Source organism: Piliocolobus tephrosceles, chromosome 3 (assembly GCF_002776525.5).
Source record: "Piliocolobus tephrosceles isolate RC106 chromosome 3, ASM277652v3, whole genome shotgun sequence".
Taxonomy (NCBI): domain Eukaryota; kingdom Metazoa; phylum Chordata; class Mammalia; order Primates; family Cercopithecidae; genus Piliocolobus; species Piliocolobus tephrosceles.
The window spans coordinates 6,482,934-6,510,237 of NC_045436.1; the positions used below are offsets into that span (position 1 = coordinate 6,482,934).

General features: G+C 41.3%; 2 protein-coding genes across 2 annotated transcripts in view; one reads left to right on the forward strand and one right to left on the reverse strand.

Moving 5' to 3' along the window:
- Positions 1 to 35: 35 nt before the first annotated feature.
- Positions 36 to 2,500, forward strand: CLDN22 (claudin 22). The gene has a single exon (XM_023221025.3). It carries the CDS (start codon positions 364 to 366, stop codon positions 1,024 to 1,026), a length of 663 nt encoding a protein of 220 aa, XP_023076793.1. The 5' UTR covers positions 36 to 363; the 3' UTR covers positions 1,027 to 2,500.
- WWC2 (WW and C2 domain containing 2) overlaps positions 2,135 to 27,304 on the reverse strand; it is a 209,906-nt gene continuing 184,736 nt past the window's right edge. Inside the window, exons 22-23 of the mRNA XM_023221024.3 lie at positions 8,023 to 8,150; positions 2,135 to 4,862 (exon numbers count right to left, since the gene is read on the reverse strand). Of these exons, the coding sequence (XP_023076792.1) occupies positions 4,796 to 4,862; positions 8,023 to 8,150 (195 nt within the window). The 3' untranslated portion in view covers positions 2,135 to 4,795. The remainder of the gene's footprint in view (positions 4,863 to 8,022; positions 8,151 to 27,304) is intronic.

Below are 27,304 nucleotides of genomic sequence, written 5' to 3' on the forward strand. Positions count from 1 at the left end.
TAATTCTTTGTTAGAAAGGTTGGGAATAACATGAAAGCCATTTTAACCTTAACAATGAAGGGAGGATTATTACCACTTAATTATATTTCAGTGACAAACTGCTTTCTGCAAAATCCAGCCCACAGGACACAAACACGATCTTGGCCACACCTTGGCATTACTGGTTTGTGGCACTATTTCCCTATCCTTTTCTGAAACCCATTCAACATGGACTCAAACAATAGCAACTCTGGCAAGAATTCTCCTATATACACAATGAAGAAATATTTCTGAGCTTCATAAGTTATAACACAAGGGTCACACTTCTTTTCACAGCAACCGAAGGACAGGAGTTAGTTTGGTTGAAGCTCTCAGGACGTTATAATGGCTTTAGTATTTAGAACTGTGGCTCAACTAGCTGGAGTTTCATTATCTTTGCTGGGATGGGTTTTATCCTGTCTTACAAACTACCTGCCACACTGGAAGAACCTCAACCTGGACTTAAATGAAATGGAAAACTGGACCATGGGACTCTGGCAAACCTGTGTCACCCAAGAGGAAGTGGGGATGCAGTGCAAGGACTTTGACTCCTTCCTGGCTTTGCCTGCTGAACTCAGGGTCTCCAGGATCTTAATGTTTCTGTCAAACGGGCTGGGGTTTCTGGGCCTGCTGGTCTCTGGGTTTGGCCTGGACTGTTTGAGAATTGGAGAGGGTCAGAGAGATCTCAAGAGGCGACTGCTGATCCTGGGAGGAGTTCTGTCCTGGGCCTCGGGAATCATAGCCCTGGTTCCTGTCTCTTGGGTTGCCCACAAGACGGTTCAGGAGTTCTGGGATGAGAACGTCCCAGACTTTGTCCCCAGGTGGGAGTTTGGGGAGGCCCTCTTTCTGGGCTGGTTTGCTGGACTTTCTCTTCTACTGGGAGGGTGTCTGCTCAACTGTGCAGCCTGCTCCAGCCACGCTCCCCTAGCTTCGGGCCACTATGCAGTGGCGCAAATGCAAGATCATCATCATCAACTGGAGACGAGAAACATCAACCTGAAAAACTAAGCCCGAAAGGACAAGAGTCTGCTGTTCAGGAGACGCTTGCTCAACACTGGATTTGGTAGGAGGTCCCGCTCTAGTCATCTCACTGTGCTTCTGATTTTCGAAAATGCATTTTTTCCTGTGGCTATTAAACTATAGTTTCTTTCCAAGACTGGTAAATTAGTTTTATCTTCTACTCTGAGACCAAAACCAATCAAGACTTAATAGTAATGACACCCATTCCTGTGGATGAGTGTTCTCAATTTTAAAATAGTGATTGCACAGAAGTGGTAAATAAAACATTGATCTGTATGTGTCTTTGAAGGTGTTATTCATATGGAGCAGAATCCTTTGGCAGATCATTGATTTCTTTCAGGTGTTTAAGATAACCTAGTATAATAAGCCTGAGCTGCATATTTATTTAAAATGCATGACGTCTTATTATATAAAATAATGATGAGCTCTTTAAATGTTTTAGAGGTGAAGACACATCATCTCCTGAATCAGAGACCTCAGTGTCTCTATGGAACCTTTTTTCAAAAGGCAGCCACATTCAGTCACATCTTCTAAACTATGTCAGAAGCAGGAGGGTGATCTTGTGTTTTGGATGATTCAAGCAGACTCCGGCACACAAACGTGCTTCTGCATCCTGTGCTCTGTATTTCTTGCGCAGCGTTTCTGGCTTCCCTGGCACTGAGCAGTCTGTGGGGGGCATGGCAGGGCAGGGCTGCTGTGTGCGTGTACAGAACCTCCTGGGATGGCTGCCTCTCCGTGGAGCACGCCTGCCAGCCCAGGCGGAACGACCACAGAGCACATATTCTGGAGCCCTTCATTTTATTTGCACAATGATAAGACTTCATCCTTTTTTATCAGCAATACATATAGTTCCAACAAGAACTATTCATCACAAACTGCTGGCTTGGGGATTTCTTCGTGAAATATTTTGTATTTGCTTGGTACATGGTTCCAGGAAACTCGTGTGTCTGTGCCAATGAGGGAAATAAATTGAACAACAAACGACACTGAAATAAACTATTAGGCAATATGTAGCTTTGTTTTTTGTTTTTGTTTTTTTAAAAACCGACTGAATTTTTTTCCACCCACAAACACATGGAAAGTGCAGAAACCAAAGTTAATCTATGTGATGTATTTGCATACGTTTACAAACAAGACAAATTAAAACAGAAACATGTTCAGAATTTAACCTGATTAAATATTAAGTTCAGTCCTGAGCTTTTGATATTTAATACAATATAGATAAAGCAATAGCAAAAAATTTTAATTTATTTGATTTGCATGCTACAGAGATTTAACTAAACTTTGTTCATTTGGCTAGCAATATCCTTTTTGTACCTGTAACACTTAAGATTCTGATATACAAAATTGTAATAATATAATGATAATTCAAACTTGAGAACTAAATATTACATTCTTTTTACCCTGTGCGAATAAATTCTACCTTTTAAAAATAGTATTTATAATATTAAAATTCATATTTGTCCATATGGTTTTGTGATCAAGTTATTAAAATGTTTTGTCACTGTGAATCATTTGGGTTAGTACAAATATGACAAGATTATTAAAAGCTGCCTATAAATACATAACACTATTGCTGACTTTTAAAGTGTAGAAAAAGGATTATATTAAAATAAGTTCATCTCTCATGTTAGAAATGAGGAAATTTTGTGAAATACAACAACCAAAAGCATCTTGGTCACAACTGCTAACTACCAGCCTGAGACAGATTTTATTCTTTAATACTTGTCTGAAACTTTTTGTATTACAAAAAGTCAACAGCTAATCTGATGAAAGACTTATAAAGCTGTAAATATTCCAATATAGTCTCTTCTGTGTCAAATATTTAAAATGGCCAGAATCAAACTATATATTAAACAGAACATAAATAAGACTGTAAATAAATAAATGAAGAAAATAACATCGTACAGAACAACTACACATAATTCTATAGACATTTTCATGGTCAAACTAAGACGCTGAAAACAGCTCACCTTCATTTACATCTACGTTAAATAAACTTCTGTCTTTCACATTTGACCTTGACAAGGGTGAACTGTATTCTTTTTCTAGTTTTCCTTAGTCATCTAATAGAATGAACTGGGCAGTCTTAAAGGACTGTACTCAGTCAATTCACTAGGCTGGTTTTTGTTCAAAGTAGTGTCTGCCATGTCCAGTTATGTCTTCAAAGAAATTTGTATGTGAAGTGGTGGGACATTTAGGAAAAAATAAAGTTCTAGGCTCAGAAGTTGCTTAATTTGAACTTCGATTCCAATAACATGAACTTTCCAAAATATATACAATTGCTTTCAAGAAAATAAAAATTCTTGCTAGTGAGCATTCTAACTTAGGAACACAACTTTTTTGTTAAGGGGTTCCTTTAAGACAATTTTGGATTTCTGTAAAAAAAATCTATTTTATTTGCTATATTAGATGGCTAACCCCAAATTGTTTCTGAGGAATAACTATGGTTTCAATGGTCTAAATACTATATACTTTAAAAGCTTGATGCTGGCAGAGCTGCACTGAGGATACGTTTTTTTAAGACGTGCCTGGGTTGGGTGAGGTGAAATTCTAAACTGGAGGACACATCAGTCAGTTTCTCTCTCTAAACTTGTTCATCCAAAAGTCGTTTTATAAACAATTTAGCTTATACTTCAAATTAATAATCCCCCCAGCCACATTCTTCCCTTTGCCTCCGAACTATTTACCATAAATTATAGATAGAACCCCCTAAAAATGAGAGCTATGAAGTAATTTCTACTAAATGTTAGAAATCTCTTGATAAACTCGTTTGTTTTTGGCAACTTTCATTCTATCAAGACATCTTTTCCCCTCTTCTTGGTTATACCAAATGAGTGCCGATGCGTTTCTCTCCACACCTCCAGCTTTCTCTGTCCTTAGAACACAGGGCCACCACTTGGCACCATCCTTAGATTTAGGGCAAAACACTGGTGCAAGCCAGAAACTCACATTTGAACACTTATGCAAATTCAGGCTGAGTGAGACAAACCAGCTGCTCATTTGAGGAGCTTATTTGTATCTCTACATGGCTGGTGTTCTTTCCTCTCCTGGCCCTCAGTGTCATGAATCCCAAGATCTTTAGTGTAGCCAAGAGCAGTGCTCCTTTGTATGCTTATTCTTAAGAGCACTTGGTAGTTTATATTTTTGTTTTCTTTAGAAAAATATAAAAGGACAAAAAGGAAATTGTTTTAAGGAAACCAGGTGTTCCCGCACAGGTGATGGCCATGAACGCAGCATCCATTTTGGGTGGACTTTGGAACGCTGCACCCCAGCGACTGCTCACACTGCCTCCAAATGGAAAGCGCTCTTCTCCTCGCCAGCGCACAGACACCACGTGGCGCTGCTGCCATCCGCACGGCCTACTCACAGGAACACAAAGGAGAAGCAAGACCACCTGCTGAACCAAGTTGTCTCTCGACAGTCGGCTCAACAGTACCCACGTGGGGTAGTACGGCCGCCATTCCGTTTTTACAAAATAAAGCCCACTGGCAATGCGCACATTCTGGGCAACATTTGTGTACCAGATTATCCCATTTTTCTTAATCTGATTTTTTCGTGTTTAAGCACATAAAAATTATACTCAAGATACTTTACAAATTAAAATGTTGAAAATCTGATGTGAAATAAAAGTTCTTCAAGAGTTGACAGTTAGGTTACCAAAAACCAAACACCAAAACAAAAAAAACAAACCTTCAGTCTTTTACCCTCCCTAAAAAAGTGAACAGCTGACAAAATACTTTCTTAAACCATGTAATCACACGTCATCAGCCGGCAGCGACGGGATGCTTATCTTTGCTCTGGTGAAGTAGGCAATCTTCTCCCTAGAGTTAGGGTGAGAAATAAATTAACTTAAATATGATGCTAAAAATACTCTGGGACCATTAAAACAGTCCCCAGGACCTGCAGTGCAGTGATGTCTCTACAAGCACAGGCAGAAGCTCTTTTCCTTAAGCAGAACTCCATCCACTTAAAATCAAGAGAGTCTCTGCCTGCTAAAGGGACGGTATCAAGAACAGCAGCTCTGGCTCACGGAAGTCACCCATGGACCAAGCCAGTAAGTTCCCTTCAGGGAACTTCCAACAGAAGACAGTTTTTAAACTAGTAGGGTCTGGTCTAGGATGGGTGTTTGCAAACTAGGCAGTGGAAGACTCAAAAGGCCCAAAATCCTACATGGCAACTTCTCAGTAACCTCACAGAAAAGTACATAATACCAGGAAGTCTTTAAAATCGATACCGTGCTGAGGCAGGGACAACCTGATGAGTGACACCACGACTCAAATGAAAGGAGAAGGAGGAACTCACTATCTGAAAGGCAGTAACTGCCCTGGTCCCGAAGCAGCAGAGAGGCTGAGACAGGGCAGAGTGGTTTTCAGGTGAGGAGAGTACTTAAAAAAAAGAGACAAACAGTACGTCTATTTTCCTACAGAACTTCACACCGTACATTTATGCCGTCAGCGCGTACTTCTTGAGGGCATACGACATGCAAGGGGCACACTGGTAGCTGAAGCATCAAGCACTGGCCCTCCTTTGTGAAAGAACAGTCTAGATGGGGAGGAGGCGCAGGCTAGAACCCAGAGCTGAGGTGAGGATGTTCTGAAGACTAAGGAAGGACAGAGGAGAAGAGGAGGAGTGGAAACACCGGACACTGGAGCGAGCTACTGCTGCAAGCAGTGTCCTTTACATCTGCTCACCTCCAGAAGAGGGAAACAAGAACGAAAAACGCCCGAGTGTGGGCGTGATGTCAGCAGAGGCCGTAAGGCGCAGTTGGTAACTGCGGTGTTTAAAAATACCCGAACCAGTTGCCAGTGCCTGCATTTGAGATATTTCACATACAATTGTTGATTTCTAACTTCTCTTGAAAAAGTAGAAGGCCAGGGACGATCAGGCTCCTGATTCCAGGTGAAATAAGCAGCTGGGGTGGTGCTGGGCAGAACGCTCCAGGCCCCACCGCTGCCCGATCTCACCACCCCAGGCCAGGCACCGGCAGCTGTGCAAATCCCACGCTTCCAGCGCGGTCCGTCTCACTCTGTCCATCTCATCATTCTCATCACTTGCCCGGTGATATAATGGCTTCGGATCTTAAGGGAAGCTGGGAATGTTCACGGATTCTTTGCTTCGGGCTTCAGCAACAACGGCTAGTTGTGTGACTTTGCATGCCAGGCATGCTGCTTACTCTCTAAGTGACCACAGCACCAGGGGCATGGACGGACTCCCCTCACCTGCAGTTCTAAAACCCGAGGAGTGGCGCTCCCTGAAAGCCACAAATGTGATCATTTAGCAGAAAAGAGGGCGGAAAAACCTCTCCACTACAAGATGCTGCCTAAAAATGAAGGAGCTGTGAGCCCACTAAGGCACACTGCTGCTGCCACATGGTGCGTGGCCCTGCCCTCCCGCCTGGCACTAGACCCCAGCGTGCCATAGCTGTCCCTGCTCCACCACGTGACCTGGCCTCCCCACACTTCAAAAACGCTCGCTTCTTCCAGGCTTCTCCCCTTTATACCTAAACACTTTCCAAAGACTCTTCAACCAAAACCAAATAAAAACCCAATAGGAGCAAACCTTTTGGCTGAGCTCCCTCCGACGGGGCTGAAAACATCTGCTGTGCTCACCAGGGATCCCAGGTGCACTTTTCAGTTCTCTCCATCAATCTCCTCTCCCCATCCTCCAGCCCCAGGCTCCTGGTTCTCCTCTGACCTCTCAGCCATTCCTTCTAGTATCTCTTTTGGGGCGAGCCCTTCAGTGACTGGTGCCCACCAGGCCTCCTTTCCCAGTCACCTCACATTTTCTGGGATGTCTGGTCCATTTCCACTGATGAGACCAGTGCACTGAAGATGAGCACTCCCATTTTTTCATCTCCATCCTGACCCCTAACCCTGGCTTTAGATTTTTATTTTCACTTGTCTGCTGGTCATGGTTACCTTGCTGGCCTGCTGGCATTGCCTGGTGTGCCATGGCAGAGGTCAGCACCCTCCCCACACTCCTGCTCCCCAGCGTTCTCCATCCCAAGCGCTGGCACCATAGGACAGCCACTGCCCCCCATGAACCTCCCATGAACCTCACAGGCCACCCTTACCCGTTTCTCCCCAGCCCACTCTCCACAATGCCTGGTATCTGCCCCACATAGAACCCATTCCCATCATTTGGTTTTGTGCATGGAGAGCCCTGCTGGCTGCCCCATCAAAAACCACGGGTGGAAGCCTCTTCTGCACAACTTCCAAGGCCTGTGCAGTTTGAGCCCAGTTCTCCCAGACAGGCTCACCAGCTGGCAACTCCTTATGCGCCAGAGCTTGGCACTGACTTCTAAGGTCTGTGCCTCTGTCCGTGCTGTTCTTCCTGCCTCAATGTCCCACTCAAAACTGCCACCCCTAGGTGCCTAAGGAGCTTGCAGCCATCCTTCCATGATGGGTTCTCTCATAGTCTCCTCCGCTGGTGACCACAGCCCCAGCACCTGCCCCATACGAATTGAGGCTCCTCCCACATCTCTCACAGGTCCCTATCCATACCTTTAGTGAGCTCTTTCCACATGCACTGCAATGACCTGGTTACCTGCCTGTCCCCACTACAGCCTAGAGCCCCCGAGAAGAGCAGAACACACATGTTCTTAGCCTCCGCATCTCAGGGCCTGACAAGGTGCAAGGTTTCTGGGGCTGCCCAAAGAATGTCTGTGAAATGAGTGAACAAAACCCCGAGTTTTCTGTGCCTTTGTATCCTGGGTCAGAATAGTCCAATGAGATGTGCTAACAGCTACTAAGAGCTGGGGACACCCTGGGTTCTGGAGGGGAGTTAGGCTCTCATCAGCCTTTAACTCTGCCAGTCACATTTATCACCTCAGGTGCAAATGGGAAATTACATATTCAAGGCAGGGAACACAGGATTTCTGTCTCAGATCCTAGTATTAACTTTCACTGCATTGAGGTGAATTCCTACACAATCAGACCACATGAGGGCAACCCAAAAGCTGTCCTGGATGGGGCTATTCACCTGAAGGACTGCACCTGCCGAGGCACCTTCTGGCTCTGCTCCCGGAGCCGACACACGTCCTTGGAAACTTGCCTCATCAACTTCTCTGCATTCAAACCTTGCTTCTGCTCTTCTTTGGACTGTTCAGCCTGGAAAAGGGAATAAAAATGTAAGAAAAACACAAAACACTGATTAGAAATCCCTGGAGACATCCTATGAGGCTTGAAAGATTGTGACTAAAGTCAGGAGGGCAAGCAGGACAGCCAGTGGGCTGGTGTCCTTCACATCACGCGTCAGGGGCCAACACCCACACGACCAACTCATGCTGAGTGGGAGCATATGTGGATTTTGGGGTAAGTTCATTTTAATCATGTTTTAGAAATGGAATTACACAGGTAATATGTGACAATTTTATTACATCTGAAAAACCTAAGAGCTCTTAAAAATGAAACTGAAAATTACTCATAGCACTGTTTCCAAAAAACACCTACAGTTAAAAAGTGTTTTGGGCAAATATACTTTCAACCTCTTATTTATCTTTTTGACCCTTTTTTCTAACTTAGCCATTTAAAAAGCTGTTTATTAAAGTAGAATTTACCAATCAAAAAATGTGCACATATACGTGTATAGCTCAAATAACTTTTACAAATTGAACACACCCACGTAACCAGCACCGGATGAAGGGGAGGACACTCCTGTTTCCAAGAAGCCCCCCTTGGTGCCCTCCCAGCTCTACCCAGGGTTGCCAGCATCCTGACTTCTAACGTGCCTCTTCTGTCCTTGGTACAGATGGAACAGTGAACACATACTCTTTAGGGTCTGGCTTCTTTTGCTCAACATTATGCTCACGAGAATCATACACACTGTTATATGTACTTGTAACTCACTTTCCTCACTGCTGTATAATACTCCACCATATGACTTTACTACAATGTATAATCTGTTAGTAATAATGAACATTTGGGTACTGTGCATGAACATGTTTTAAAATAAAAATGTACTAATGATATTATATTAAAAGTTGCCTTTTCATTTCATTCTTTCACTCATATTCATTCACTCATTCATTCACCCAATCAACAAATATTTGTGGACCGCCTTTTAAGGAAAGGTGGTATAAGTGGGTGAAGAGCAAACACTCAGATATATGGCTTGGGGTCTAATTTCATTTCTACCACTTACTAGCGATGTAAATCTGGGCAAGTTGCTTGGCCTCCTGGTGTCTTAGTTTTTCCATTTGTAAACTGGGAATAAGGACTTACTTCAAAGTTGTGAAGTTTAAATGAGTGCATACACATGTAAAGTACTTAGAGCAGTACCCAACACATCACTGAATATACTAATTCAGAACGAAGCTATTACTGTTGCTTCTTTTTTTTTTTTTTTTAAACAATATGCCAGGTTCTGTACTAGGTGGCAGGGTTATAGTTGTGAACAAAACAGGTGAAGTCCAGGCTGGGAGGCCAAGGTGGGAAGATTGCTTAAGGCCAGGAGTTTGAGACCAGCCTGGACAACACAGGGCTCTACGAAAAAAGAAATTAACTAGGCGCGGTAGCATGTGCCTGTGGTCCCAAGTACTCAAGAGCCTGGGGGGAAAGGATCACTTGAGCCTGGGAGTTTGAGGCTGCAGTGAGCTATGATCTACCACTGCGCTACAGCCTTCATGACAGAGCAAGACCCTGTTTCAAAAACCAAAACAAACAGAAAAACAGGTGAAGACCAGTGGCAGAGAAAAACAACAGCAAAGAATAGAAATTGTTTAACAATTATTAAAAATCAACAATATATTGTATTTTCTCAGGCTAAACCTTCCTCACACAACATTAAAAAACTTAGTCTATTTATTAGAGCAGTTTTAGGTTCATAGCAAAATGGGTTGGAAAGTAGAGTTCTCATTTACTCCCTGCCCCTACTCATGTATAACTCCTCCCACTATCAGCATCCTCCGCCAGCATGGTACATCTGTTACAATCAATGAACTCATATTGACACTTCATTATCACCCCAAATCCATCGTTTATATTAAGCTTTACTCTTGGTGGTGTACATTCAATGGGTTTTGGCAAAAGTGTAACGACATGTACCCACCATTACAATATCATACAGAGGAGTTTCATTGCTTTAAAATTCCCCTGTGCTCTGCCTATTCCTCCCTCTTGGTGTTATGCATTTAAGTATCCTCCATGTCTTTGCCATGGCTTGATAGATAGCTCATTTCTCTTTAGTGCTGAAGAGTATTCCATTGTCTGGATATACTAGTTTATTTAACCATTCACCTCCTGAAGGACATCTTGACTGTTTTCAAGTTTTGGCTATTATGAATAAGGCTGCTGTAAATATTCATGCAAACGTTTTCATGTGGACTTAAGTTTTCAACTCATACCAAGGAGCGCAACTGCTGAATAGTATGTAAGAATCTGCTTAATTTTATAAGAAATCTACAACTGTCTTCGAAAGTGCCTGTATGATTTTGCATTTCTATCAGCAATGACTGAGAGTTCTTGTTGCTCCACATCCTTGTCAGCATTTGGTGTTGTCTGTGTTTTGGATTTTGGCCACTCTAACAGGTGTGTAGAGGTATCTCATTGTTGTTTTACTCTGCAGTTTCTTATTGACATATGATGTTAAATATCTTTTCATGTGTTTATTTGTTATCTGCTTTGGTGAGGTGTCTGTTCAGGTCTTTTGCTGATTTTTAAACTGGGTGTTTGTTTTGTATTGTTGAGTTTTAAGAGTTTTTTGGCCGGGCGCGGTGGCTCAAGCCTGTAATCCCAGCACTTTGGGAGGCCGAGACGGGCGGATCATGAGGTCAGGAGATCGAGACCATCTGGCTAACACGGTGAAACCCCGTCTCTACTAAAAATACAAAAAACTAGCCGGGCGAGGTGGCGGGACCCTGTAGTCCCAGCTACTCGGGAGGCTGAGGCAGGAGAATGGTGGGAGCCCGGGAGGCGGAGCTTGCAGTGAGCTGAGATCCGGCCACTGCACTCCAGCCTGGGCAGCAGAGCGAGACTCCGTCTCAAAAAAAAAAAAAAAAGAGTTTTTTGTAACTTAGATAACAGTCCTTTATCAGATATAACTTTTACAAATATTTCTCCCAATGTGTGGCTTGTTTTCTCTTTTTCTTGACGGTGTCTTTCACAGAGAAGTTTTAAATTATAACAAAGTCCAGCTTATCAGTTATTTCTTTCATGGATCACGCCTCGGATGTTGTGTTGTATATGAAAAGTCATTGCAATACCCAAGGTCATCTAGATTTTCTCAAACTAGGGTAACTTCTAGGAGTTTTATAGTTTACATTCTACATTTAAGTCTGTGATCATTTTGAGTTAATATTTGTGAAGGGTGTAGAAGGGTCTATATCCAGATTCATGTTTTTTTTGCATGTGAATAGATATCCAGTTGTTCCAGCATCATTTGTTGAAAAGAGGATCTTTTTTTGATTTATTTTCTTTGCTCCTCTGTCAAAGGTCAGTTGAATATAGTCAGCCCTCTGTATCTGTGGGTTCCACATCCATGGATTCGACCAATCATGAATTTAAAAATATTTGGGAAAAAATGGATGGTTGCATCTGTACTGACATTGTTTTTCCTTATCATTATTCCATTAATGACATTATTATTACTACATTATACTGTATTACTACTGTCGTTAAATACAGTATAACAATTATTTACATAGTATTTAAATTATAATAGGTATTATAAGTTATCTGGAAATGATTTACAGTATATGGGAGGATGTGGGTTATATGCCAATACTATATCATATTATATAAGGGACTTGAGCATCTGTGCCCATGGGGAGTCCTGCAACCAATCCCCACTATGGATGTTGAAGGACGACTGCACACTGAAGACAGTCGATCTATTTCTAGGCTCTCTACTTTGATTTGTCTGTTTTTTCACTAATACCACACTGCTTGGATTACCATTGCTTTACAGTGTCTTGAAGTCAGGCAGCATCAGTCCTCCAACTTCATTCTTCTCCTTCAGTACCGTGTTGGCTATTCTGGGACTTTTGCCTCTCCATATAAACTTCAGAATCAGTTTGACTATTACATAATAACTTGATGGGATTTTGAGTGGAATTGCATTAAATCTATAGATTGATTTGGGAAGTACCAACATCTTGACAATATTGAGTCTTCCTATAAACATGGAACATTTTCCCATTTATTTAGTTTCTTTTAAATTTTCTTTCATCATAGTTACGTAGTTTTCCTCTATAGATCTTACATATATTTTGTTAAGATTTACAAGTATTTCACTTTTTGAATACTAATGTAAATGGCATTGTTTTTAACTTCAAATTCCACTAGTGCATTGCTGGTATATAAAAAAGTGATTAACTTTTGTATAGTAACCTTGTATCCTACAACCTTGTTATACTCACTTATTAGTTCCAAGAGTTGTTTCTGTTTGTTTTGTTTTTGGTCAAATCTCTCAGGTTATCTACATGGACAACCATCTTATGTGTAAACAAAGACAGACAATTTTGACTTCCTTCCCAAGCGGTATGCCTTTTTTTGTTTTTTCTTTTCTTATTGCATTAGCTAGATTTCTAGTGTGATACAGAAAAGAAGATGTGAGAGGGGACATTTTTACCCCGTTCCTAGTCTTAGCAGGAAAGCTTCTAGTTTTTCAGCATTAAGTATGATGTTAGTTGTAGAGTTTTCTACATGTTCTTTAAGGTCTCTTCTATTCCTAGTTTGCTGGGAGTTATTTTTAGCATGAGCAGGTGTTGATGTCATTAATTACAACAATTGATTTTGAATGCTAAATCAGCCTTACACACCTGGGATAAATCTCCCTTGGTCATGGTATATAATTCTTTTTCTAAATAGTTAGGTATGATCTGCTAATATTTTGTTAAAGATTTCTGCTATGTTCACAAGAGGTATGGGTCTGTAGTTTCCTTGTCTTTGCCTGGTTTTGGTATTAGGATAATGCTGGCCTCACAGAATAAGCTGAGAAGCATTCTCTTTGCTTCTGTTCTCCAAAAGAGATTGCAGAGAATTGATAAAGTTGTTTCCTTAAATGTTTGGTAGAGGCCGGGCACTGTGGCTCACGCCTGTAATCCCAGCACTTTGGGAGGCCGAGGAGGGCAGATCACCTGAGGTCACGCGTTTGAGACCACCCTGGCCAATGTGGTGAAACCCTGTCTCTACTAAAAATACAAAAATTAGCCAGGTGTAGTGGTGAGCACCTGTAATTCCAGCTACTTTGGAAGCTGAGGCATAACAATCTCTTGAACCTGGGAGGCGGAGGTTGCAGTGAGCTGAGATCATGCCACTGCACTCAACCCTGGGTGACAGTGCAAGACTCTGTCTCAAAAAAAAAAAAAAAATTGGGTAGAATCTATTAGTAAATCCATCGATGCCTCATGCTTTCTATTCGGGAAGGCTATTATTGATTCCATTTCTATAATATAGATAGGCCCATTCAGACTATTTCCTGGCAGACTATCTTTCAAGGAATTGATCCATTTCATCTTGGTTATCAGAGTTGAGAGCATAGAGTTGTTCACAGTATTTCTTTATTATGCTTTTAATGTTCACAGGACCTGTAGTGATGTCTCCTTTTTCATTTCTGATGTAATATAATTTGTGTCTTCTCCCTTTTTCCTTACCCTGGTTAGCAGTTTACTAATTTTTTTTTTTTTTTTTAGATGGAGTCTCACTCTGTCACCCAGGGCTGGGGTGCAGTGGCACGATCTTGGCTCACCACAACCTCCACCTCCTGGGTTCAAGTAATTCTCCTGCCTCAGCCTCCCAAGTAGCTGGGACTACAAGTGCATGCCACCACACCTGGCTAATTTTTGTATTTTTAGTAGAGATGGGGTTTCACCATATTGGCCAGGCTGGCCTTGAACTCCTGACCTTGTGATCCACCCGCCTCGGCCTCCCAAAGTGCTGGAATTACAGGTGTGAGCCACTGTGCTCAGCCCAGTCTACCAATTTTATTGATCATTTGAAAGACACAGCTTACTGACTTCCTGTTTCTAATTCCATTCATTTCTGTTCTAATGGTTATGATTTCTTTTCTTATCCTTAGTTTGCTCTTTTTTTTCTAGTTTCCTAAGATGCAAACTTAGTTGATTGATTTTAGTTCTTTCCTTTTTTCTAGTATATGCATTCAATGCTATAAATTGCTTTTTTTTTTTTTTTTTTTTTTTTTGAGACGGAGTCTTGCTCTGTTGCCTGAGCTGGAGTGCAGTGGCCGGATCTCAGCTCACTGCAAGCTCCGCCTCCCGGGTTTATGCCATTCTCCTGCCTCAGCACCCCCCCGAGTAGCTGGGACTACAGGCGCCAGCCACCTCGCCCGGCTAGTTTTTTTTTTTGTATTTTTAGTAGAGATGGAGTTTCACCGTGTTAGCCAGGATGGTCTCGATCTCCTGACCTCATGATCCGCTCATCTCGGCCTCCCAAAGTGCTGAGATTACAGGCTTCAGCCACCGCGCCCGGCCCAATGCTGTAGATTTCTTGCTGAGCACTGTGTTTGCTGCATCCCCCAATTTTTTTTTCTTATGATAGGAACAGCCTTTACTGGTTGTAATGAGAAGTGGAAGAGGAGAGGATGCTATAGTTCCTGCTTCTGGGGCAATGTCCACAGACTCAGTGGCTGTCCTCCAAAATCCTACAAATTTTGATTGTTTTTTCATTTGGCTCAAAATATCTTTTAATTGTTCTTAAGATTTCTCCTTTGACCCACTTGTTATTTAGAAGTACGCTGTTTAATCTCCAAGTATTTTGGAATTTTCCAGCTACTTTTGTTATTGATTTCTAGTTTAATTCCACTGTGGTAAAAGCAGACAGTGTAAATATATATCTTCTGGCCTGGACTGTGGTCTGTATCTCGGTGAATGTTCCAAGTGAGTTTAAGAAGAGTGTGTCATCTGTTGCCATTAAATGAGTAGTCTATAGATGTCAATTATATCCAGTTAAGTAATAGTGCTGTTGAATTCAACTATGTCTACTGATTTTCTGCCTGCTGGGTCTGTTTATTTCTGACAGAGGATCATACTGAATTCATTCACTTCTCCTTGTATTTTTTTTTTTTTTTTTTGCCTCATATATTTTGTGCTGTTAGTCACATATATATTTAAGAATTGTTATCCTGGTCGGGCACAGTGGCTCACGCCTGTAATCCCAGCACTTTGGGAGGCCGAGGTAGGCGGATCATCAGAGGTCAGGAGATTGAGATCAGCCTAGCCAACATGGCGAAACCGCATCTCTACTAAAATACAAAAATTAACTGGGTGTGGTGGTGGGCACCTGTAATCCCAGCTACTCAGAATGTTGAGGTAGGAGAATCACTTGAACCTGGGAGCCTGGGTGACAGAGCGAGACTCCATCTCCAAAACAAACAAACAAACAAAAACAAAATTGTTATCCCTTCTTGGATAATTAATCTCTTTATTATTCATTATGTCATGCTCTTTTTTTTTTTTTTTTAAACTGGGTAACTTTTCTTGCTCTGAAGTCTGCTCCATCTGAAATGAATATAGCTACTCCCACTTTCTTTTGATTAGTATCAGCATTGTCTACTTTCAGTCTATATGTGTTTTATGTTTAAAGTGGGCTTCCTGTATACAAAATACAGTTGGTTCTTTTTTGATCAACTCTGACAAACTGTTTTTTAATTGGTGTATTCAGACCACTGATGTTTACAGTGATTAATGAAATAACTAGAATAATATCTACCATATTTGTTACTGTTTTCTATTTGCTGTCCTTGTTGTTTGTTCTATGTTTGTCTTCTACTCTTTCACTGCCTTTTGTGGTTTTAATTGAGGACTTTATATAATGCCAATTTTCTCTTCTTTCTTAGCATGCCATTTATATTTCTCTCTTACTTTTTCTAGTGGTTGCTCTGGAGTTTGTATTATACTATCCAAATCCACTTCCAAATAACATTATACCAGTTCACGAGTAGTACGAGGACCTTATAATAACAAAATATCCCTCATTCTTCCCTCTTGTCCCTTGCATCATTGCTGCCACTCATTTCACTTATACATAAACTTACACACACATAAGTGTATGTAACTGAACTATTACTTAGAACAAATTATTTATGTGATTAAGAATAAGAAAAAAATCTTATTTATCTTAATTTATTCCTTTTCAGTACTCTTCCTTTGTTTATATAGATTCATGTTGCTAACATATCATTTTCCTTTTCTCTGAAGAACTTTTAACATTTCTTGCTAGGCAGGTCTACTGAGCACAAATGTCCTTAATTTTTGCTTGTGTGAAAAAATATTTATTTCACCTTCACTTTTGAAGAATAATTTTGTGTTTGGGTACAGAATTCTAGGTTGATTTCTTTTTCCTCTTAACAATTTAAATTATTGCATCCCACTCTCTTCTTGCTTGTACGATGATTTCTCAGGAAAAGTCAGATATAATACTTACCTTTGTTCTTCTATAAGGAAGTTTTTCCCCTCTGGCTTCTTTCAAAATTTTTAAATCTTTTAATTTTCTGCAGTTTAGATATGCTTAGGTGTAATGTTCTCTGTGTGTGTATATTTATTTTGCTTGGTGTTTTATGAGCTTTCTGGCTCTGTGGTTTAATGTTTGACATTAATTCGGAGAAAGTCTCGGTCATTATTCCTTTCAATGTTTCTTCTGTTCCCTTCTCTTTCTTCTGGTATTCCTATTACACACATGCTACATCTTCTGTAGTTGCCTCACAGTTCTTGGATGTTCTGTTCCTTCTTTTTTATCCAGTCTCTTTTTTCTTTGCTATGCAGTTTTGGAAGTTTCTATTGACATATCCTCAAGAGTTCAGATATTCTTTCTTTAGTCATGTCCAGTCTACTAGTGAGCCCATCAAAGTTATTTTTCATGTCTGTTACAGTGTTTTTGATCTCTAGAACTTCTTTTTGATTCTTGCTTAGAATTTTCATCTCTCTCCTTATGATGTCCATCTGTTCTTGCATATTACCTACTTTTTCCCTTACAGCCCTTAGCATATTAATCACAGTCATTTTAAATTCCTGGTCTGAGAAGTAGAGCATCCCGGCCATATGTGAGTCTGGTTCTGATGCTTGTTTTGCCTTTTAAACTCTGTTTTTTGCCTGTTAGTATGCCTTGTAATTTTCAGTTCAAACCCACGCGTAATATACTAGGTGAAAGAAATGCTGGTAAACAGCCTTTAGTGTTGTGGTGGTAAGATGGGGGTAAAGAAGGAAAGTCTTCTACAGCTCTGTGAACAGGTTTCAGTCTTTTGAGTAGGCCTGTGCTCCGGGGCTATGAGCTTCACAAGTGCTTCTCAGTCTTTCCCCTCCTGAGGTGGAACAGAGTATCTAGGATGGGCTGGAGTTGGATATTTCCCTTCTTCCACATGGAAGACTAGAGGGGGCTAGAGTTGAGTATTTCCCTCATCTAAGTCAGTTAAGTTCTGAGAACATGGTTTCTCCCGAGGACAGGCCTTGCTAAGAAGAACAGAATGCTTTTGTATGTTTCAATTGGCTACTTTTTTCCTTCCTCTGCCAGAATCAGGAGAAGACTTTTCTTCGACATCCATCGTGAGGACCCAGTCAAGCTCCTGGAAGTAAAACTAACACAAGCGTGGAGAGCCCCCGACTTCTCATGACTGGGTACTCCTGCAGTTTTTAACTCTCAGACTTCTCTGTAGTGAGCCTCCAGCAGTATGTTCATTACAGTTTAGGTTTTCTTACCCCAGTATTGGTTCCTGCAGAGGTCACTGCTCATAGGTTCTTGCTCCAGTAAGTTGTGATTCTTCGTTCTGCTTGCCTGTCTCTCCAATTCTGGGGATAGTAGTTTGCCCTATGACCTCACCTCTCTGACTGATCTAAGAGGAATTGATTTTTCATTTTGTTCAATTTTTTACTTGCTGTTAGATTGAAGACTTCAAACTCCTTATATGTTGGACCAGAAACTAGAAGCCTGTAACTTTTAATGATTTCATAACATTCCACTTAGTAGCTACACCTTAATTATCTTAATGAACCCTCTACAATTACCTATTTAAATTATTTCTAGGCTGTAGTGTTCATTCAAGTGGGATTTGACATTTAAAAATCTTGGTAAGTGAACATGTGGCTATATTAGATTTGGAGATAAATAAATGCAGGCATGTATTACATAGTTTAAAAAACTCTCCACAATAAGCCTACATCAGTATATTCATATAACTGTTTATATTACTCCATTATCAGGGAAAAACTAGTGTTAATTTGTACTTTGAGTTTTAAAAACACCTAATATTGTAAAATACTGAATAAAGCTTCCCTGATATAAAATCCAAACTTACGTTTATTTATTAGTAAGTATTAAAAAGACAATTCTTTAGCTATGTAAACAAACTGTGAAATAGAAAATAAGGCTTAAATATGAATGTGTGACTTGTTACTCCTCCTACATTCATATTAGAAAGTCATGTAATTCACAGTGAGGACTGTCGTCATGGGGTAAAGGGGCCACGATGACTCTGTTCCCCATTTGCTGTCCTTCACCCAAGGCACTGACTCCCTCTTGTAGGTATGCTAAGAGGCTGCCTAGTTATTCACTTAGGATATGGCTCAAGGTTTGCCTTGGTGGCTGAGATGTTTAGACTGGGCCCAAAAGTTTCAGGAGGGCAAAGGATGTGCCTGTTTAACATAATTCATAAAGGCTCAAGTGCTCAATACAATTTTTGAACCAGTAGTTTATTTCTGACAACTGCCTATATTTGCAGAAGTTACTTGCAACGTTGTCTTACAAAAGGAATTAATTAAATCAAATGGCTGGAGACTTCATTATATAATACATATACATTTAACGAGGGGGAGTGGTCTCGTCTTAAATCAGTCTTGCCAATACATACTTAAAAACAGTTGTTATCTCCATCTGACAGATACACAAATCCTTTTTTTTTGTTTGTTTGTTTTTGTTTTTTGAGAGGGAATCTCGCTCTGTCACCCAGGCTGGAGTGCAATGGCAGGATCTCAGCTCACTGCAACCTCCCCATCTCCTGGGCTCAAGCAATTCTCCTGCCTCTGCCTCCAGAATAGCTAGGACTACAGGCGCCTGCCACCATGCCCAGCTAAGTTTTATATCTTTAGTAGAAATGGGGTTTCACCATGTTGGCCAGGCTGGTCTTGAACTCCTGACCTCAAGTGATCTGCCTGCCTCGGCCTCCCACAGTGCTGGGATTACAGGCATGAGCCACTGCACCCAGCTGTTATCTGACAGATAAACAAATCTAATTTAATTTAGTTGAGTTGTGTCTTGAGGGACAGTGGGGCCTTATAAATAAGTGAGTTGGCTTCTGTCAATTTTTTGGAAAGCTGCTTTAGGAGAAGGCATATTCTAAGCAAAATCTCTGGTGTGAATACACGGTAACTTTCCTGTTCACTTTCCCTCCCAATTCTCACTGGGGATGTTGGGGAAACTAGTTAACCAGCAGTGATTTCAGAAGCTGCCTCTTGCTGTACCTGACAGAGACAGAGAGAGAGAGAGATGGACATCAACTCAGGCCAGAACTATGCAGTTGACATACAGAGGTAGAAGAGAAAACAGCTGAGGTAAAGGTCTAAAGGTGGTGGGTAGCCTGCGCCTGCAATCTAAGACAGTCCCATAATTGGGATCCTTCCAGACTTGAAAAGCCAACTGCTTCTGTTATAAACTAAGCAGTTAGAAACATTAGAAGGAAATAAGGCTGGTGCTGGCAAAAAGGGCAATTAAGGACCTTGTCATCCCACGTGCATCCACTGTTTCAGACACCTTTAAGGCCAGGAAATCAAACAAGGTCTTCAGGCTTAAGAGAGACGACAAAGACAAGATCTTTGACTATGTTTCACAGCCAAACTGATACTATCAGCAATTCTCTTACTAAGAATTTATGCTTTAGGAATACTAGTGTGACCAGAAAGGTGCAAAAAATATGCATAAAACTGTGTGTTTCCACATTGTTTATAATAGAACATTTGGGAAATTGTTATTAGAATAATTAAATAACTGTGATATAGCTATACAAATGAATGTATTAAAATAATGAGTTACAGTAACATTTACTAATATGGAAAGCTATTCATCATATAGTATTAGAATTAAGTGAGGGAAAGAAGCAAATTTCAGAACAATCTATCTTTATGACCCCATTTTTGTATAACTCTTTCAAATAACACTAACACACACACATTGCATAAAAAATAGCTGGAAGGACATACACCAAATTGTCAACAGTGGTAACCTCTGGGAAGTACAACTCCAAGCAGGACTTCTAGTTTTTGCTTTATATAGTTCTGCATCACCTGAATTTGTTTTAATAACCATGTGTTACTTAAACATTTAAAAAAAATTAAAATATTCTCAAAGCAAAAATATCCTAAACTCACTTTAAATCTGCAAATAAAAATACTGTGGCACTTTGAGCAAAGATGAGATTTTACAAAAACTCTTTATTCAGCAAATACTTATAAAGAGTAAATTATACTGAAACTACTTTATGGAAAGCTAAATAACCCACAATGGGGCATCCTTAGTACTTTGCTAATAATCATCTACTGCAATAAGTTTTGATTTTTTTTCATCACACTGTGTCTTTTTCCAGGTATTTTTTACTGCCCCCCCATTTCCTCACCCTGTTTTGAAAGATTGTGTCTATAAAAGCAGCCTATATTTGTGAAGTAACAGTTGTCTCTTGATTACTTTGTAATTGATGAGATAATTTAGTTGCCAGCTGGAGCTTGTGAATTTATGTGATTCAAATACAAGGGTGACAAATGTGATAGTTACTTTGTGAAGTCCTATCTTTAGTAAATGGGTAATTTTTCATTAGGTCCCAGATAAGGAACTGTTGACTTAGTATACACTGAGAAATGACTTCTACCTTGCTATGGTATATCAAATTACTAAATTAGTAAATAGACTAAAAATTTTGCTGCTATTCAAATTCTTCGTAAAATACCATAAGGAAAAAAATCACTCTTCAAACAGACATCTGTTGACTGATTTAACAAGAGACATATCAGGAAAAGTCAGGGAAGGAACTGAATCATGCATAGGTAAGAAAATCTAACCTACTTTTCTCACCTAGAAGTGATTTTATCAGATAGGAAATAGGACAGGCTCACAGCATCCTGTTCCATCTTTGCCACCTTCCACGTGAATGGAACGCAGAGGTCTCCTACCCCTTGCAGAGAACCCTTTTGGCAGTCCCTCTACGTAGTGTAATGGCTGCTGACATTTTCAACTTCCAGCATTTCTATGGTGACTACAAAATTACTCTGAAACTTGCCTTTGTCTTACAAAAAAATAAAGCTGACCAGGGAACATAGGAAGATATTTCCTTCCCTGCTGAATAAAAATATACTTTATTGAAGACTGTACTTGTCTCTATGTTTTTATATTTATATCTGTATCTATACCTATATCCTTCTCCAAAAATTAGGTGGCAAAATGTATAGAATTATTATCAGCTGCTAATGATCAATACCAAACAATTTTGTAGGCAGTTAAATCTCATTGCTGAATACTTTACTGTAATCATTAAGATTTTGTTGAATGCAGTGTATTAATATATTTGGCATAATTTTTAAAACAGATCTAACTTTTAAGAGTGTTAACATTTGCATTATTTTAAGCTTTACAAAAAGTCTAGCAGTTCTGCAGTCTAGCACCAGAATTTTGGCATTTTGACAGGGAAACACTCTATGGGAAAAAAAAAAAAAAAAAAGAAAAGAAAGAAATTCCTGCTTTGTAAGGACCACGAGGCTCCTCTGGAAGAACCCCAGTCCTCTCTCGGCATGCTTTCCCCTCACCCCAAGAGTCCCGACAAGACGCCCGGCTCACGAGGCCTGGGAGCCTCTTCGTATGCTGCGGACTCCAGAAGGTGGGACTCACCTCCAGTCTACATGGTGGGAGCCCAGCCTGCCGAGAGGCCCAGTGATTCCTTCATAGTTGTGTGAAGAAGCCTAATGGAATAAAAAGCACCATCCGGTCTTAGTTTACAGTCCTGAGCTTCTTGCTCTGCTTCCTAAGGGGGTTTTACAATACACGAGGACACTAAATAAGATTCTGTTTTTTATTCTGAGCTACGAAACAGACGTTGGACCACAAAGGAGGAAGGTTATGGAGTGTGACCCTGAGACCTGACAGTTTTCGCTGACAAGGGAGGCAGATCCAGGATCTGCTGCTGGCTTTGATTCACTGCTTTTCTAGGAGCCATATTTTTTATGGCAACTGGCAGACTCTTTGCTCACCGTTAGGCACTTTATGGTCATCTTGCTGAAAAGCTCACAAATCCCCAGTAGCACCGGGAAATGATGGAGATGAAAGGGCACTGTGTGAGTGTGGCAGAGTTAGTGTGTGTGTGTGTGCAGGTGCTGGTGCACCCATGTGTATGTGAACAAATGGCTGTGGACGTGAGGAGGAAGCAGGTGAGGGAAGTCAATGGTTATCATGAGCTTCTGTGGCTATAACGAAAGGCACACAATGGAAAGTTTGTATTTTCACAAAACTGGTTTTCGCAAATTTCAGTGGTGAGAAAAGTACACAACTCAAACAGTTTATATCCACAGAGTTGGTAAAAATAACGACAAAAACCCTCTGCACTGGGGAGAATCAAATCATTTTGAAAGCAGGATAAATGCACCTTGTTTTGTGAGCTTTTTTCACTGTCGCTTGATGTGAAACTGCCAGTAGTAGAAGGAAGCAAAAATGGAGGGGCAGCGGGCTTGGCACCTGCTACGGGTTGAATGTTTGTCTCTCCAAAACTCATGCTGAAAGTCAATTGCCATTGTAACAGTACTGAAAGGTGGCACCTTTGAGAGGTGAGCAGGCCTGAGGGCTCCGCCCTCATGTGTGGGTTTAATGCCCCAATCAAAGGGCTTTTTTAGGAGTGGACTCTCTCTCCTGCCTCCTACCCTCCACCATGGGATATCACAGCAAGAAGGCCCTTGCCAGCTGCAGCCTCTGGATCTTGGACTTTCCAGCCTCCCGAACTGTGAGAAATAAATTTATGTTCTTTATAAATTCTCCAGTCTGTGGCATTTTGTTATAGCAGCACAAAATGGACTAAGACAGCATAGTTTCTTACAGTGTGATAAAAAATCCACTCTGCATAACCTGTGTAAGACTGCACTCTGAGTATCCTGATACGAAAAAGCTTCCAGGAATCACATTTCACCTGGGACTTCAGAATTATCAAAGTACTGCATGTACCCTCAAGGTTTAGTTCCCTTAGGCCATGCAGCCTTCAATTTCCACAAATCTCTCTGAATCCCTATTTACACTGAAAGCACATTAGACTTGATCTCAAATAGATCACAAAATTCTATAACTAGAAGGGATCTTGGTGGCTATCTACTTCAATCCTCTTAATTCATACGTAAGTACGTAAAATCCTATTAGTGCATGGGAAAAACATAAGCCACAGGTATGCATATTTTTATAAGGCTGGTTTGTTTTCATTTACCTATTTTTTGTTGGGAAGAAGAAAGGAATTGTAAAGGAAAGCAATGGGGAAGGGTAATGAGAAAGCAAAGCCACAACAGCATCCAAGAAGATCTGACTCTGACACCACAAGCACTCATCAGTCTCCTGGCCTTGCTGTTATAGTCTCTTTTCACTTGGACCCTAAACAGGGACCTCAGGTATATACCAATGGCTCTTTCCCTGGGTAACATCAGGCTAGCTAAAGAGTTTTGGCCCTGTCATGTGTATAAAAAGACAGCATTTTGTGTATGAGGTTCAACTCCTCTGACAAAGGAGTTTTATACGGAACTGTTAACGGCATCCCTATGATGTTCACCGTAGTGATCTAGAAAAACAATAGCAATGGCATGGAGAAAGCTGAATACAAATTATTAAGACTGTCAGCTTTTACTAGCCCTTAATTTTTTAGATGTATCTTCACCTTTTGTTAAGCTGAAATTTTCTTGACAAGAACTAGAAAACACATTCTCATTCACATTCTCATTCTGAACAAGAGACCTCTAACATGTCAGCTCAAATCCTCTTGACCTTTCCCAATGCCCTTGCAGTCATCAACTCTCTGAGGGGTCTGGTGGACTTCAGGAAGGTATAACTAGTGTCTCCCCTTATGTCCTTTCTCTGGCCCCTGCCATGGCTTTTCTGTTGAAGCCAACGTGTGCCATGAGATTGTTTGGCAGTCATATGTGCACATGGGTAGAACGATTCTTCCTCTTTTCTCCTCTGAGGGATGACTGTGAGATGCGGTTAGCATGGCCGCTGGGTGCTGGTCCCAAGGGAGCAAGCAGGCAGCACACTAGCGGCCATCTCCTCTGTTGTCTCTCTTCAGCTCCCCCGGGCTGCACCCTCTTGGTGAAGCAGTAGAACAGAAGTGTTTATCCCAGGCCGGGTGCGATGACTCACGCCTATAATCCCAGCACTTTGGGAGGCCAAGGTGGGCAGATCACCTGAGGTCAGGAGTTCAAGACCAGCCTGGCCAACATAGTGAAACTCCATCTCTACTAAAAATACAAAAATTAGCTGGGAGTGGTGGTGCGCACCTGTAGTCCCAGCTACTTGGGAGGCTGAGGCAGAATTGCTTGAACCTGGGAGGTGGAGGTTGCAGTGAGCTGAGATTGTGCCACTGCACTTCACCCTGGTTGACAAGAGTGAAACTCCAAGTCAAAAAAAAAGTGTTTATCTCAGGCTCTACCATGATCATAAGAGAAAGATCCTTGGGATCTTCTTTTCCCTCATTATCCTGGTATGCAAACTAATTTTAAAACCAACTAAGTGCTGGTTCATCAGATAATAAAGATTAGAAATCCTCTAGGCTAGGTATGGTGGCTCACACCTGCATTCCCAGCACTTTGGGAGGCCAAGGAGGGAGGCTTGCTTGAGCCCAGGAGTTCGAGACCAGCTTGGGCAATACAGTGAAACCTGGTTTCTACCAAAAAAAAATAAATAAATAATCTGAGTCCACGTGGTGGTGTGTGCCTGTGGTCCCAACCACTGAGGTAGAAGGATTGCTTGAACCTGGGAGGTTGAGGCTGTAGTGGGCTGTGGTCACACTACTGCACTCCAGCCTGGGTAACAGAGAGAGGACCTGTCTCAAAAAGACTCTTCTATTAAGAAATAATTTCTTTTTTTTTGTTTTTTTTTGTTTTTTTTTTTTGAGACGGAGTCTTGCTCTGTCACTGAGGCTGGAGTGCAGTGGCACAATCTCGGCTCACTGTAAGCTCTGCCTCCTGGGTTCATGCCATTCTCCTGCCTCAGCTTCCCGAGTAGCTGGGACTACAGGCGCCCGCCACCACGCTCGGCTAATTTTTCTGTGTTTTTAGTAGAGAGGGGGTTTCACCATGTAAGCTAGGATGGTCTCCATCTCCTGACCTCGTGATCCACCAGCCTCAGCCTCCCAAAGGGCTGGGATTAGAGGCGTAAGCCACTGCGCCCGGCCTTAAGAATAATTTCTAAGCAAAATCATCAATGCAACCTATGTAAGGATGATTCTAATCATCATCAGAAACGTATTATGAGGCCAGAATTATGCACAGGCATCATTTAGTGATTAAACAACTGTAAATTAATATAAAATAAAGCACTATTTTACAAAGGAGAGTTCTAAAGTGTCATTCTTTTTCAGACAGTTTTCAACTGGAACAAGGCCTGCCTGTATCCTTCACTGGGCAAAACAAAGGAGATCCTGGCTCTCTCAAATCTTTGTGCTCTTGATCCAAATTGAACAGTCCCATGATCTTCAGATTAATCCTGGGCTGTTCTGAGCCCAGCGATCAGTTTTCACACCATTTAAGAGAGTACTGCCACGTGCGTAACAGAAGGCCTGTTTTTGAGCAAAATACATCCAACGTGGCATTAATGTTACCTCTACTGGCAAGGGCAACTCCACCCGGCTTTGTACTCAAGTATGTTGGGTTGTGTTGACATTTTAAAGAATCAAAAGCCTCACACAGCTATGACAGCACCTTTATGAAGACACTGGCTCTGAGGCAGGCACAGGAAGGGACGGCACCCGTCAGGTACGTTAGCCAGCATCATTTTTAGGCGATGCCCTGCAATAGGAATAATTAAATGCTGACAATTCGGAGATGAAAGTGAAAAAAACCATCCGTGTCACACACACGGTTGCACTGAATGACAGAGATGACAGCTCCCAAAGAGGTCATTTCCAAGGCAATTTAGTTCAACTTTATCATGTGTCTGAGAAGCATGCCCCACATTCCTACCATTATTTCTGTCACTGAGAACAGAATGATAGGTCGGTATGATAGGGACGAAAGCAAACAAACAAACAAGGGGTGTCAGGGATCTCGGCACCCCGGGAAGAATGAATTGGGCACTTTTCCCCTCGCACTGTCATTCTTTTCCTAGATCACGGCTGTGAACATCGTATGAGATGGTGGGAACAAAAACAGCAGAAAACTGTTTCAGAACAGTCTGTCAAAAGCGTTGAGGGTTGATTTCAAAACTGTGTTGTACATAAGGTCTCTAAGAGATATTGATTTGATCTGATAATATCCATAGACCCTGATATTCCTGAAACTTGGTCTCAGCGTCACCAAGGCACAACTGGACCAAGGGCTCCCTGAGGACAGGGCAGAGACCCTCACATGGCCAAGCTACGCTAAGGCCACAGACAGTGTGCACCAGTCAGATTCTCATCACGTTTTCAGGCTGCATTGTTCTATTCACCAGTAAGCCCCAGGGTGAAATCCTCTATGCTAGTGGTGAGCAGGAGGCAAGCAAAACTCAAAGAGGGCTAAAATCACGGCTGGTCGACAAGATGAGCAGCTTGAATGAGGCAAAGGAGACTTCTGCCAAGGTTGGAGGGAACATCTACTAAGGCACTGTAATACCAAAGAAGCAAAAGGAGCCTCACTGCTTCCCTGGGGAGTTGACACTCTAAGTCGAAGGCAGCACAGGAGTTGGAGAGGAAGGATTTGCATTAGGAGGTGTGTTTGTGTTTTTACAGAAAATAAGTCTGCTCAAGTTTCCCAAGGAACTCCTTCTTAATTTTTTTTTCAGTTGGAAACAAACACACATTTTTGACTGGCTCATTAAGGGACAAATCATTAAAATGAACATGTGTGCCTCAAATATCAACTCTGACTTGGCTGCCAGTTTTCAGAGACTCTGAGCAGTGTGTCTGCCCTGATGATTTCCTTGGGTTGTTGGGTTCTAGACTCTTTCTACTTTATATCTACTTTACTTAGAGCAAATGCAAAGTTTCTTTAGTGTAGAAGGAAAACACAGGTCACCCTATCAGTCCCCAAACCTTGAATCATCCCTCAACAACAGTAAGAATCTTAGCAGAATTCTACAATGAAAGACAATTAAAAAAAAAAAACCCACTCAGGAAA

Bases quoted from the DNA above. Each gene is read 5' to 3' on its own strand.
- CLDN22 (XM_023221025.3), top strand. From the start codon at position 364: ATGGCTTTAGTATTTAGAACTGTGGCTCAACTAGCTGGAGTTTCATTA.